Source organism: Microtus oregoni, unplaced genomic scaffold (assembly GCF_018167655.1).
Source record: "Microtus oregoni isolate MIOR12 unplaced genomic scaffold, Mior012 000003F_ref0000135, whole genome shotgun sequence".
Taxonomy (NCBI): Eukaryota; Metazoa; Chordata; class Mammalia; order Rodentia; family Cricetidae; genus Microtus; species Microtus oregoni.
In genome coordinates this window covers 63,499,870-63,513,104 of record NW_024543062.1, presented here as the reverse complement: position 1 = coordinate 63,513,104, position 13,235 = coordinate 63,499,870, and the positions used below count along the sequence as shown (strand labels likewise).

General features: G+C 51.8%; 1 protein-coding gene across 1 annotated transcript; it reads right to left on the bottom strand.

The window, feature by feature from the left end:
* Window positions 1–868: 868 nt before the first annotated feature.
* Ren (renin) lies at window positions 869–10,452 on the bottom strand. The gene is made up of 9 exons (XM_041649252.1): window positions 10,340–10,452; window positions 7,132–7,282; window positions 6,486–6,609; window positions 5,791–5,909; window positions 4,846–5,042; window positions 2,902–3,021; window positions 2,356–2,500; window positions 2,013–2,111; window positions 869–1,030 (listed from the first exon to the last, which is right to left on the bottom strand). Exons 1-9 carry the CDS (start codon window positions 10,432–10,434, stop codon window positions 869–871), a joined length of 1,212 nt encoding a protein of 403 aa, XP_041505186.1. The 5' UTR covers window positions 10,435–10,452.
* Window positions 10,453–13,235: the final 2,783 nt, after the last annotated feature.

Here is a 13,235-nt window from a genome sequence, read left to right as displayed (position 1 = left end):
GCAAATTCCCCAACCAAGGTTGCTGTATGAACAAGCTATATGTGAATCCTGTTGACAATAGACGGAAGGCATTGACCTTACATACAAAAGCATGCGGGAGGGCTGGAGAGATGGCTCAGTGGTTAAGAGCATTGCCTGCTCTTCCAAAGGTCCTGAGTTCAATTCCCAGCAACCACATGGTGGCTCACAACCATCTGTAAAAGAGGTCTGGCGCCCTCTTCTGGCCTTCAGGCATACAGACAGAATATTGTATACATAATAATAAATAAATATTTTAAAAAAAAAAGCATGCGGGAGTGGTGTCTATTTTGTTACATTGCCCCCCTCTCTCTGTCTCTCTCTGTGTGTCTCTGTGCTTGTGCCTGTCTATCTGTCTCTTTGTTTCTCTGTGTGTTTGTGTGTGTAGAAGTCAAAGGAAAACTTCAGTTATAATTCCTCAGGTATCAAAGCCTGGGGATCAGCTTGTCCCTGTCCTCCTGGTTGCCATCATGCCTGTTTTTTGCTTGTCTGTTTGTTTTTGTTGGTTTTTTTTTTTTATGTGGTTCTGGGATCAAACTCAGGCACTCACACTTACTGACAAAGCCACATCTACACCCCTGTTTGTCATGTGTGTCTTCTCCACACAACTGTCCCTCCTTTTGCTCCAAACGCAAAAGAATCAACCTGACTCAGGCTGTAACATGAAGTCTTTATTTTTCTTTCCTCAAAGCAGGGAATGGTGAGTGCAGGCTGGGGGGGGGGGGGGGCAAGCACTCCTCGGGAGCTGTGTCCAGTGTCCCTGTGTGGAGGTTAAGCCCAGACAAAATGACCCTCAGGAGCATCATCTTTGCCTCAGCCAGAAACTAGGGTCACTGGGTGACAGAGGGCCTTAGCGGGCCAAGGCAAACCCAATGCGGTTGTTATGTCGATCAAACTCTATGTAGAACTTGCGGATGAAGCTGGCACCCAGGACCCAGACAGGCCCAGTGGGTGGTGGGATGTCCAGGCCATGGAGAGCCAACGTGCATAGGTCATCATTGTTGTAAGGATCCTGGCAAGAAGTATGAGGCTTGCTCTGTTGCCCATGACACAACCCCTTCTCACCACCTGACCCAGCAGCTGTCTTTAGTGTATGCCCCTCTCGTCTGCATCCTTCCAGAGCTGTTTTAGCCCAGCCTAAATTGCAGCCTTCCCAGGGCAGGCAGGCACTGCGGTAGATATGAGGCAAACAGTGTGTCTACCCTGGGCTCACAGGCTTACTTAGGGCTTCTGACCCAGGCCAAATCTCTGAGCTTCTCCACAAGCATGAAAAGGGCAGAGGACTTAAAGGAGGGTCACTCGGAAATGGAGAGAGAACTGTTGCAAGAGTTTTGTTTTGCTGTTTGTTTGTTCTGATTGTTCATTTACTTATTAGTTTTTGTTTAGTTTGCTTTTCTCTCTCTCTCTTTCTTTTTTTAAATGTACTTATTTATTATATATACAACATTTCTTCCATGTATGCTTGCATGCCAGAAGAGAGCACCAGACCTCATTACAGATGGTTGTGAGCCACCATGTGGTTGCTGGGAATTGAACTCAGGACCTCTGGAAGAACAGTCAGAGCTCTTAACCTCTGAGCCATCTCCCCAGCCCTCTCTCCCTCTCTTTCTTTCTTTCTTTCTTTCTTTCTTTCTTTCTTTCTTTCTGAGACAGGGTTTCTCTGAGTAACAGTCCTGGCTGTCCTGGAACTCGCTTTGTAGACCAGGCTGGCCTCACACTCACAGAAGTCTACCTGCCTCTGCCTCCCGAGTGCTGGGATTAAAGGTGTGCACCACCACTGCCCAAGTGAATCTGGGGAGTTTTGAAAACTCTGATTCCCAGGTGCCTGTCATGGAAGTTCTGATCTGCGAGGCGAGGCATGTGGCCTGGGATTGTTGAAAATTCTCTAGGCGACCTGAGTTGCACTCATGAACCATTGGCCTAGTAGGTGATCTGTACAGTACAACTTCTCCCCCTTTCTGTGGCCCCTGCCCACCCTTCCCACTGAACCTCACCTGCAGCACGTAGTCCGCACTGGTGAGTGTATAGGCTCTGCCTCCCAGGTGGAAAGAGATGTCGGGGAGGGTGGGCACCTGGTTACAGTTTACAACATACTGGAGGGAGGAAGGAAGGATGGAAGGAAGGAAGGAAGCTCTTCTCAGTGTGGGACTCTCTGAGAAGTCCAGAGCCCTGCGCCAGAGAGTCCTGACACAGTCTCTGCTCACCCTCCGCGGGAGACAAGCCACTCATTCAGGAAGTGAGAGGCTTTGCTTGGGACCCAGTACTGTCCAGGTGGGCTGGAGGCTGGAACCAGGTGGTGCTACCCCTCCCCCGGCGTTCTCTCCACCGATTCCTTACTTCATCGGTGCTCTGCTCCTTGGCCCCCAGGGCTCGCATGATTAGCTTCATGGAGATCGTAGGACCCGAGATATAAGATGCACCAGTGTCCACCACAGCCATGCAGCCCTCCTCACACAGCAAGGTGGCCGACCCCACAGACACCCTGCGGAGGCTACAGTTAGCCAGGCAAACAGACAGACAAGAAGGCAGACAGGCAGAAGTCACCACTCACCCCCCAGCCTGCATGCCTTTTCCAATTTAGGGTAGAGTAGGAGACCGGCCTTACAAGTGGTCTGGTGGCACACTGGATAAAAGCCGAGAGGCCCGGAGAAGGTGCTGACTGTTCTTGTCACCAATACATAGTCTAGAGACTCTGCCTCCTCTCCCTGAGTCCTCTCCTGCTCATCCTCAAATCTCATCCCATGCCCCCATCCTGGACAGAGCTGACAGAGAGCAGATAGTGGCTGTACCTTAAGGAGTGGCTGCCCCCACCCTTACCCCACCCCATCCCAATCCCGGTGACACCATCAGTTTTGGAGGGTTAGGAAGGTTATGATCGCTGACCCCTTCATGGTGATCTGCCAGGAGCCAGTCTTGCTGACGCTCACATAGTGAAAATTGCCTTGGTAATGTTGGGGGTCGCTGCCCCCCAGCACCACTTCTCCACCCAGCAGGTGGGAATCCCTAAAGAAAAGATCAGCAGAAGTTAGAGACAGGCGACCTTTGAAGCCTGAGACTTCAGGGATGAGGTGCAGGGTGGGAGAGAGGGAGGGATTAGGGGGGTAGATTAGGAGGCACGCAGAACCCATTGCTTCTCTCCCTTGCTGGCCAGTCCCCAAATGCAGCAGAAGTTGCAGCTAGGGTTGTTTAGCTGCCTCCAGAAAACCATCAGATTCAAGGGCAGGGGGTAGACGCAAATAAGTCATAAATAATGCCTTCCTCACTTGGGGGCAACAGGTGTGTGTGGTTGACTCCAGACTCTAGCGTCTAGGGAGAAACCAGTCATCTAGTGGAGCTGGGCCCGACAAATGGGAGTCTGTGTGGGTGGTGGCATGGTTCCGGGGCAAGGGTTCAGGGCCACACAGGGCCCCTGTCTCACTCAGGTTCCTGTTGAGGTTGAGAGGGACACAGAGAGGAGACCCTCTTTGTGGGCAAGGTTCAGCAACCTGGTTGTTTGGTAGGGTAGAGGTTAATTCTTACCCTTTAGACAGCTGAAACCACCCAGAGCTTGGTGGGCACGTGGTGGCTGGAGCCAGGCTGTTGTTCCCAGCCAAAGCTAACTGCCCTTGTCTTCCTCTCCACGTTTGTTTGTGATGCTACTACCCTCAGCCCAGGGCTGCCTTGGGCTGCTTTCCGAGGTACTAAAGTGTAAGTGAAGGACCCATGACCTACACATATGTTTGTGCACATGTGTGCACGGGGCAGGTGTGCACCTGTTCTGTGCAAGTCAGCTACTTATATGAATGTTACTTCTTCCTAGGGCCCCCGCTAACAGGCCTGCTTGCTGCCTGTTGCTGGATCCTAATTCCTTCCATGGCCCCTATTTCTGAGTCCCATGTATTTTAAGTCTTCCCATCAGCTCTTCTTCCACCCACAGCATTGCTCAAGCATCCTTTAGCATTTAGAACACCCACCTCCCTTTCCCTGCTTCTCTCTGGATCTTACCCCACACCCTGCCTCACGTCCTCTTCCCTGTTGAACTTCCCAAAGCAGCCCATGTTTTGTGATCTACACTTTCTGACACCCACTTCCACTCTTAACCTCTATCTATCTATCTATCTATCTATCTATCTATCTATCTATGGTCTTGCCTTCACTCTGTGAAATACAGACATCTGCTGACTGCAGGACCCTCTGGCTGGTGTAATTCACTCAAAATCCTCCAGAGTCACCATCCGGAGACTCCTGCTTCCTCCGAGTTTGCTCTGGATTCCACCCCTCCATTTCACTCTCAGTGCCCCTGAACTCTGTTCTTACCCCTAATGATTTTACCACCAGCTCAGACCGTCTTTCTAAACCCAGAAATTGGCAGCAGATCCCAGTCCCGCATGGACCCTGACCACAGCTTCCCCAAGGCCGGCTGAACCGCACAGATTCCTGGCTTAGAACTGAAAAACACCGTAGCTTTCAGGACTGGGTGCCTGGTATTGTGCTGCATTCCCTGTGTCCCCTACTGGATAGCAAACTCTGCGAGGATGGAGGGTAGGGATTGTCTTGTTCACTGTGTGCCCCTGGAGCCTCCCACAGCACACGGCACAGGGCACTGGCTGGATCAATGAGAGAACAAACAAACAAAGGTACCAACAAAGACACGAAGCTGGCTGTGTCTGTGTGGCCACTCCCTAAGGACTCAGTGTTTGATTTCCATTCTTTTTAATTGACTAGCGTGTGGTTCTAGATATGGATTGAGGATCACCTCATCAGAAGCACATAAATCCTGGCCTGGACTCTTGCCATTCCTCCAGCTCTCCGCCCCTCCCTGCCTTGGCCTTGGGATCAAAGGCCCACCTGCTATAGTAGACAGAAAAGACTTCCTCCTTCAGCACCCTCTGGGATAGGATGTGGTCAAAGACAGGGGTGACCCCGCCGACGGCCTGAGCAGGGAAGCCCATGCCCAGAACCCCATCAAACTTGGCCAGCATGAAGGGTATCAGGGGCAGCTCGGTGACCTCTCCAAACGTCTGTGTCACAAGGATTCCACCCACCTGTGAGAGAAGAACCAGAGGGAACGGAGGTCACTGTCCAACCCTGGCTGGGGTCTGCTCTGGCTCCATACCAGGGACCCCAGAGATATCCAGGTTCTGTACAGCAGGTGGCTAAGACTATCCCAGCAAGCCTACATGTGTGTGCTCAACACATCTATGCTCAGGGGCCAGAGAGGTGGTGTTGACTAGTGCTGAAAAGGCTGAGAAAGAGATCCTGCCAGGTCTGCACCCCTCTCAGATGCCCGTTTTCGGGCTTGCCCCACCAGCCCGAGCTCAGGATTTCCCCCATCATAACCAGGGCTTCCTTTTCGGCCCTTACCCGATTTCACAGGCATGGTGAGAGGGAAGGGTTCACACAGATTCCCTCTGGGGCTCTGTGTGTCTTTCCCTAGCTCTGGCACAGCAGGGCCGAGCGACTCCACAACACAGTTTAGACCCTGGCCAAAAGAAAGCAAACCACGCCCCAGCACAAACCCCTGATTCCCAGTCTCGACAATACTCCAAGCCTGGTCTGGCTCTTCACAAGGTTGGAAGCTGGGCTTTAGGCTTGCCCACACGGGGGTTAGATGCCAAGCCTCCACAAGCAGTGTCAGCCTGTCTCCTCCACTGCAGCTGTGGTCTCTGCGGCTTCAGCTAGAAGCTGCCAGGGAGGTTGTTCCTCAACATCCCAGGCTCCAAGATGGGCTGGAGTGTACCTACCCTGCTCCACAGGGGCCCCATGGATGTCAGTAGGGCTGATCCTACTTACAGTTACTATGTCCTGGCTGAGAAAACCTTTGACCTTCCCTGACCCATAGTGGATGGTGAATTCGGTCCCATTCTCCATGTAGCTGGAGGATTCCGAGGAGTCGTAGAGGCTGTGAATCTCTAGTAGAGGGATACAGGCTCAGATCAGCATGAGAGTTAGTGATGTAGGCTCAGAAGCGGGGCGAGTGGTGGACATGGCTAGTATGGCTGAAGACTTAACTCGGGGGTGTGTGTCGGGGGACGGGGTTTCGGAAAAGATACACACTGGCCAAGGATAGTGATTCTTGGTTTTGTCTTATGTGCTTATGCTTCTGAAACTTTGGTTTCAAACAAAGAATTCTATAGCCATTGCTAACATTGATACAGTGCGGGAGAGGATTCTGGGTACAGAGTAAGTGCGCAGAGTGGGGCCATTGGCTAAGTCTATCATTGGAAGAGTCTCAGGACTCTGGGGTCGCAACATTGTTCCTGACTGAATCCTAGGAACCCTGGGGGCATTCCAGGTGCCCAGGCATTTCCCTAAACTGGCTTATTCACCATGGTGGCCAATTCAGGAAGGTGAGAGACATTTTCTCTTTTTTTTTTTCTAGGATCAGAGGCATGGGGCTGAGGGAAAGCAGCTCCCTGGAGGATGGGAAACTGAGTTAGGTGCAGCAGGAAGGGCTTGGGGAGAAGCATGAGGCCTGACTCCCTTACCACAGGCGGTGTAGAGAGGGCTGCACTTGGTGGAGGGGACCCAGAGGTTGGCGGAACCTGTGTCAAAGATGACTTTGAAGGTCTGGGGTGGGGTGCCAATGCCAATCTCACCGTAGTACTGGGTCTGCAGGGGTAGAAGAAAAGTGAGGGCCCAGGCTCAGGAGCCTTGAGTTTGGAAGTTTTGCCCGGACCCCCTCTTGGCTCTTGGTTTTCCACTTTGCTGAAGTGAGGGGGTTCTGCAGTACCTCCAGCAGACTCACTGAGGCATGAAAGCCCAGTTAAAGTGGTTAAAATAGTTGGGTATGAAAGCACCTGGTGGCAGAGGCATGTAGATCTCTGCAGGTTTGAGGACAGCCTAGTCTACACAGTGAGTTCCAGGCCTGCCAAGGCAACATAGTGAGACCATGTCTCAAAATCAAAACAAAACAAACAAACTACCACCACCAACAAAACCACAGGCTTCTCAACCATAAGCAGGAGTTCTATAGAGTTCTCTGTGCACCACCAAAACCACAGACTTCTCAACCATAAGCAGGAGTTCTATAGAGCTCTCGGTGCTCTTTGGCTCTCTGCCAAGCATGTGTGGAAAGAGCCCGGCCTTCCAGTCCAGAGAGAAAGGGAAATAGTAGCTGGGGTAGACACTCACGTCCAGGTAGTTGGTGAGAACCACGGGGGAGGTGCCATTGCCAAAGGAGGACCTCTTGGTGAACTCCCCCCATTCAGCACTGAGCTTGGTCATGTCCACTCCGCGCTCCTTCAGGATTTCCCGGACGGAGGGCATTTTCTTGAGCAAGATCCTGCTCCAGGGTAGAGGAAGGTAAACAGGAGAGTAGCATAGTCCTCCGACATCGACAGAGCCCAGTCTCCTTGCTTTTGGTTTGTCAATCACTAGCCCTCTCCCATGCACCTAAGAATCACTTCTTGTGTCCCAGGGTTTCTCAGGAGAATGTACACACCTCTTCGAGTCCCTTATTCTGGTACTAAATAATCCCCAAATCTCTTTTGTTGTCTCATGTTAATTAGAAAAGGCAATTTTTCCATCCACCCATCCATCATCATCATCATGTGTTTGAACCCACTGTGCTGCATTGTTCTAGATCGAGACATAAAGGTCATTACTGCCTCTTGACCTATCCTCTGATTGACAGGGGAGGCAGTGCGGCGTGGGGCCCATAGGTGGCAGCAGATGTCCACAGCAGACTGTAGGGAGTTGGGGACCCCTGGGGTATCACAGAACCAGGTAGTGTGCACCCACTGAACCAGCCAGATTCAGATGGACCAGCGTCTCTAGACTGCTGGTGTGCCTCACCTGGGGAATGATGTGTCCTGGGCCTGAATCCCAGGCCCTTCGCCTCACATCAGCTGTCCTCCAGTCACCTCTGGCTGGCAGAGATAAAGAGGTGCACAAACAGCAGCCCACAGGGCTGCTCCCGACCACCGAGCAGCTGCCTGGCCTAGGTCCGCATACAAACCACCAGACAGCTAGCTCCCTGTTTTCCAGCTGAGACACTGAAGGCTCACAGGTGTGAAGATGACTCAGAAATACCGAACAGAGAGTCCATGCTCTGCTTGGTTGTCTTTCCTACCCAGGGCTGCCAGGCCCAGACAGACACGAAGACTCTTGCAGTCAGAGGAAGAGGTGCCTTGAGCCCTGAGCCAGGGAACTCTGGCAGGAGCCCACATCAGTGGCCGTGTGCTTTCCCAGACACACAGAGGAGCCCTGTTTCTTCTCCCTCATGAGTCCTAAACTTTCTCCCTGGCACTCAGTGCCCTCACCCGCCCTGCTTTGCCTACTTTGCTTATCTCACGCCTATCTTCGTAATCTCTGGCATAAACGACTTGTAGTCCCACCACGGTTTACTCTTCACAAGTGTCTTCACACTTATTTTATTTGATCCCAGCCATCCCACGAGATAGGTGCTTTCGTTATTCCCACTCCTTACAGGAGGAAAGGAAAATAGAACCAAACAAGGTCTATTCCCCAACGTTTCCGGAACAGACCCGTGCTTTGCTGTGCTCTGTGGCCCTTCCTCTTCTAGAAAACCCCTCTGCATTGTGGGTTTTCTGCATGTCTTTAATCCCAGCACTCAGGTGGCAGAGGAAGGAAGATCTCTGTGAACTTGAGTCCAATCTGGTCTATATGGTGAGTTCCAAGCTCCACAGTAAGGCCCAGTCTCAGAAAGAAAACAAATCCTCTTCCATTCCTCTCCTGGAGCCTTAGTCCTTCAAGCCATGACCAGAACATACCTGGATGCCAACCCTGAGGATGCCAGCCCAAGGAGCCGTTTTCCCTGAGTGTTCCCCACAGCCTAGCCTATGGCATAGTGGGGACATGTGGTGCTGAGGACATGCTGTGTGATTCTGAGTGTTCTCTAACCCCTCCAGCCTCTGGGACTTGGATGGTTGTGTTTTGTCACTGCTCAGGCTAAGCGGGCTGCCTTCAGCTTGGAAGCTGGACTCGGTGTGTTTGTAAGGCAATGACCTTGACAAGAGGACTGTTGCTCAGACCCCTCAAGGGTAGGACAGAGCCCGACGCCTGCCCCCCCTCTGAGCCCACTCTCCCTCTCACAGGCGTTGGCTTTCTTAGGCCTTTGTCCTTGGGGGGGGGGGGTGCTAGGAAGCACGAGCCTCTTCCTGCAGCAGCGGCTGTCTGCAATCCTGGGAGCGAAGGAGGAGCAGGCTTTGGAAACAAAGGCCAGGGGCCTGAGAACTTCTGTGAGGACATCCCTAGTATCCTCATCTGCAAAATGGGTGCTCAGGGTTGTGGCCACGATTAGGACGGATTAATCTATAAGATCCTACATCAGATAGATTCACAACTTTTCTTTTCTTTTTCTGTTTTTTTGAGACAAGGTTTCACTTTGTCAAGGTGTAGTCCTGGCTGCTCTGGTACTCACTCTGTTGCCAGGCTGGCCTTGAACTCAGAGATCCACCTGCCTCTGCCTCCCAAGTGCTGGGATTAAAGGCACCAACCACCACCTGGAAGATTCACAACTCTTACCACAATGAATCCTTCAGGACTTCCCCGGACCCCTCCCCCATCGCAGTCTCCAGACTCTGGCTCTGTGGGAACCTTCTCCTAGTCTTGCCTCTTCCCTCCCTGCTCCTGCCGGAAGAAACCTTGCTCCAACACCTTAAATCCCAGTACTCGGGAGGCAGAGGCAGATGGATTCTGTGAGTTCGAGACCAGCCTGGTCTTCAGAACGAATTCCAGGACAGCCAAGGCTGCACAGAGAAACTCTGTCTCCAAAACAACAACAGCAAAGAAACCTTGTTCCCACAAGCCTAGACATGCACTGAACGAATGTTTCATCTTCCCTGCATGAGGCTGCCAGGAGCCTTTCCTTTACTTCACTCGGTGATAATCCAATCTGTGGCCATGGCTTCTAACGCCACGACACTCACGGCTTTATATGTATTATCTCATCAAATCTTCAAGGCAGCCCCACGAAGCAGGCTCTGTTATGATCCTGTTTTAAAACGGCGCATGAAGACTTGGTGAGATTAGCTTGCTGCTCGCTGGAGCTGGCTTTGTCTGCTGCTATTGAAGCAGGGAATTTAACCTGGAAGAATCTAGAGGCCCTGCCCCTGACTTCTTCACCATTCTCCTTGCCCAGGAGAGTTAACTTGCCCGTGCCCTCCGCAGTCATGGCATGATGAGCATAGGGATCAGGAATGTGTGGTCCTCTGATGAGAATCCAAAGACAGCTCTTTAACAGTGTGGCATTGGGCAAGTCACTGAGATTCTCAGAGCAGAGCACATCCATGGCTGACAGGCTGTAAGAACTGGTGACCTGCAAGACGAGAGCATTAGCCAGTCCCATATCCTGCCACCCCCTCTCTGCCCAAGTTACCGTCCAAAGGCAGGGGTGTCTGTCGGGAGACTGAAGGCATCAGGGCTCCAGAGCATCAACAGGAGTCCCCAGAGAGGCATCCTCTTTCCGTCCATCTGGTTCAGTCAAGGCTTCCTAAGGTCTCTGTAGCTCCAGAGCCTTTTATACACACACAGGCTCTGCTGTGATTTATTTCCCCCCAGGACCCATGGCAGGGAAGTTCTCATAAATCCTACCTCGTGAGACCAAGCTAGGTGGGTGAGGGATAAGCAGGTCCTGGAGGCAGAGCAGAGTGGCTGAGCAGGGTGTGTGTGTGTGTGTGTGTGCCTGTGTGTGTGTACTGTTGATGTGGGAAGCATGGCTGAGCCTGGCGACACTAGGGTCTCTGCTTGGCCTGGCCCTGCCACCTCTAGTTTAGGAAGAGGCTGATGAGGAGCTGTACTGCTCAGGTATGAGGTCAGGGTACAGAGAGCATAGAACCTGGACCGCTGCCGGGCGATGGTGGCGCACGCCTTTAATCCCAGCACTCGGGAGGCAGAGGCAGGAGGATCTCTGTGAGTTTGAGACCAGCCTGGTTTACAGAGCTAGTTCCAAGACAGGCTCCAAAGCCACAGAGAAACCCTGTCTCGAAAAACCATTAAAAAAAAAAAAAAAAAAAAAAAAGAACCTGGGCCGCTAAGCTGCAACACAGACACCAGCACGTATGCTCAAGGCTGCATCCTCCACGTTAACCTTTGCCTTACCCCTGGCTGGCTCCTCCTAACTCTGCTCCAGTCTTCCATCCTGATCATATCTGATTCCTTTTGGCCGCTGCTTGGTGGGAAAAGTAGCATCTCATTTAACCTCTGGCATCAGGGAATGGGATGGGATGTCCCCTCTAGGGGTTGGCTATGGCAGAGGGAAGGGTAGCTCTCAAGGACTGGGGAGGATGTCTCAACGGCAGCCAGTTTTCAGCTCACCCCCTTCTACCGGCCCTTCACTCCCTTAGACCTGTCTCCCTACCTTCCTCCTTCCTCCCGTAGTCTCACAACAGCCTGGCAGAGCTATCTAAATGCACCTGACCCCTAGGTCCCACAGGCTGGCAGAACTCATTCCCCTTAAGGAGTTCTCTCTTCCCTTCTTCCTGCTGGTTTCTTCAGGACCACTCCAAATAGCCCACCCATTCCATGAGGTAGAAGCTGACTGGCATGGGCCGTCTTCTGCTGTGGCCTTTCATCAGCCCTCCTCTGGGGTGTGACCTCCATCCCTTTGCAGCCAAGTTATGTGTGTGCCGCTGCCTCTTGGCCACATGTGGAGCTCGCTGCTAATCAAATGAGAGGACTAGTGACTGTCAACGAGCAGGGAAGAGCCCTAGGTTCTACCAAGAACTTGCTGTGTGACATGGAGACACTGAGATTGAACTCCTCTCTTCCCTTCTCTGGGTCCCCCATGAAGCAGCTAGGTGGACCCCGAGGGCAGGCCTGGCTCAGATGCACCAGCATTTTAAGTCTGCGTCATGAGTGCTGTTCTGCCAGCTGTGGGCAGCAAAGGCGAAGACGTGCATTAGGGAATGTGTCTTTACCGCGGAGATGATCCCCTCCCACATGCAGGGCCTTTGAGAATTTTCAGACTTCCCCCAAAGGAGATTTCTTGTCAGATTAAACAAACATTGATTATGCATGTCTCTAGGCGTCAGAGGTCTCTCTCTCTCTCTCTCTCTCTCTCTCTCCAGCATTCACTTAGCTTTTGTTACGTCAGGCTCTTTGCTGGTGGCTGGGGATTTTTGTTTTGTTTTGTTAGTTTGTTTATTTAGACAGGGTTTCACTAGTGTCCCTGGCTGTCCTGGAACTCCCTCTGTAGATCAGGCTGTAGATCAGGTCCATCTGCCTCTGCCTCCCAAGTGCAGGGATTAAAGGCACGTGTCACCACACTTGGCCTAGATGCTAGAGTTATAAAGAGGACAAAAATTAATTTCTGCTTGCCGAGCCCAGAGCCTTGGAGAAAGGATTGTTATTCTGACATGTGAGTATAAAATAGAACTAAATTAACAAATGAATGAAAACAAATATATATATTTGTTGTACTGATGAGTAGTATGTGCACGGGGTTCCAGAGGCTCCGCCGCGATCACACTTGAGCTGCGACCTGCTGGCTGCACAGGAAATGAGCAGTTGAAGAGGGAAAGGAAAGAAGACTCAATGGAAGCATGGGCAAAGGCCCTGTGGAGCGGAAACGTGATGAAGTCAGGCCCAGGAAAAAGCCAGTGTTTTCTAGAACAGAGAGAGCGAGTGGAAAGAGATGCCCCACCTCTGGGGTGCACAAGTAAATGCCTCTTACCAAATGCCTATGTGTAGCAGGCACCACTATAGGGGTTGGATAAACTTAATGCCCCTGCATCTCACGTGTGAGCTAGTTCCATTATTAGTGAAAGGTTCAGGTTACTTGCCCAAAGTCAAGTGACAGTATGTGTCAGAGTCAAACTATAAACTGGGTGGGAACCCAGAGCACCTTACAGAGCTGAATAGTGTTCCGAGGAACCTGGGTTCCGTTAAGCAGCTGTAGGTTTACCTACAGAACAGCAAGGAGCCCTTGATGGTCCGGGAAGGAATGATGATGTATTCATCACATCTCGCAAAGATATCTTGGCTGTAAAAACTAGCAAGGACTTGGGGTCGGTTCAGAATGGCATGACCCATGCCAATGGGAAGGCCACAGCACTGGTGTGTGCCTGTGCTAGGGTGGGTGGGCTTGGAAGTTAGAGAACTTGGGAGGAACTTAGGCAGCCAAACCCGCAAGGCCCATGGGTGTAGAGACTGAGGGAGTGACTGCTGGGATCCAGGTGATTGTGTAGTGGAAGGGAAGGGAGTTGGGGGAGATCCTGGGTTCGAGGGCATCTTGGGTGTAGGCTTCTTTTGAGAAATCCCATAGGTAATAACAA

Excerpts from the sequence above, each read along its gene's own strand:
- Ren (XM_041649252.1), bottom strand. The coding sequence starts at position 10,434 with ATGGACGGAAAGAGGATGCCTCTCTGGGGACTCCTGTTGATGCTCTGG. Across the intron at positions 7,283-10,339 it reads GACACCCCTGCCTTTGGACG|GATCTTGCTCAAGAAAATGC; the intron begins GTAACTTGGGCA and ends ACCCTGGAGCAG. Across the intron at positions 5,910-6,485 it reads CCCTCTCTACACCGCCTGTG|AGATTCACAGCCTCTACGAC; the intron begins GTAAGGGAGTCA and ends TCCCTCTACTAG.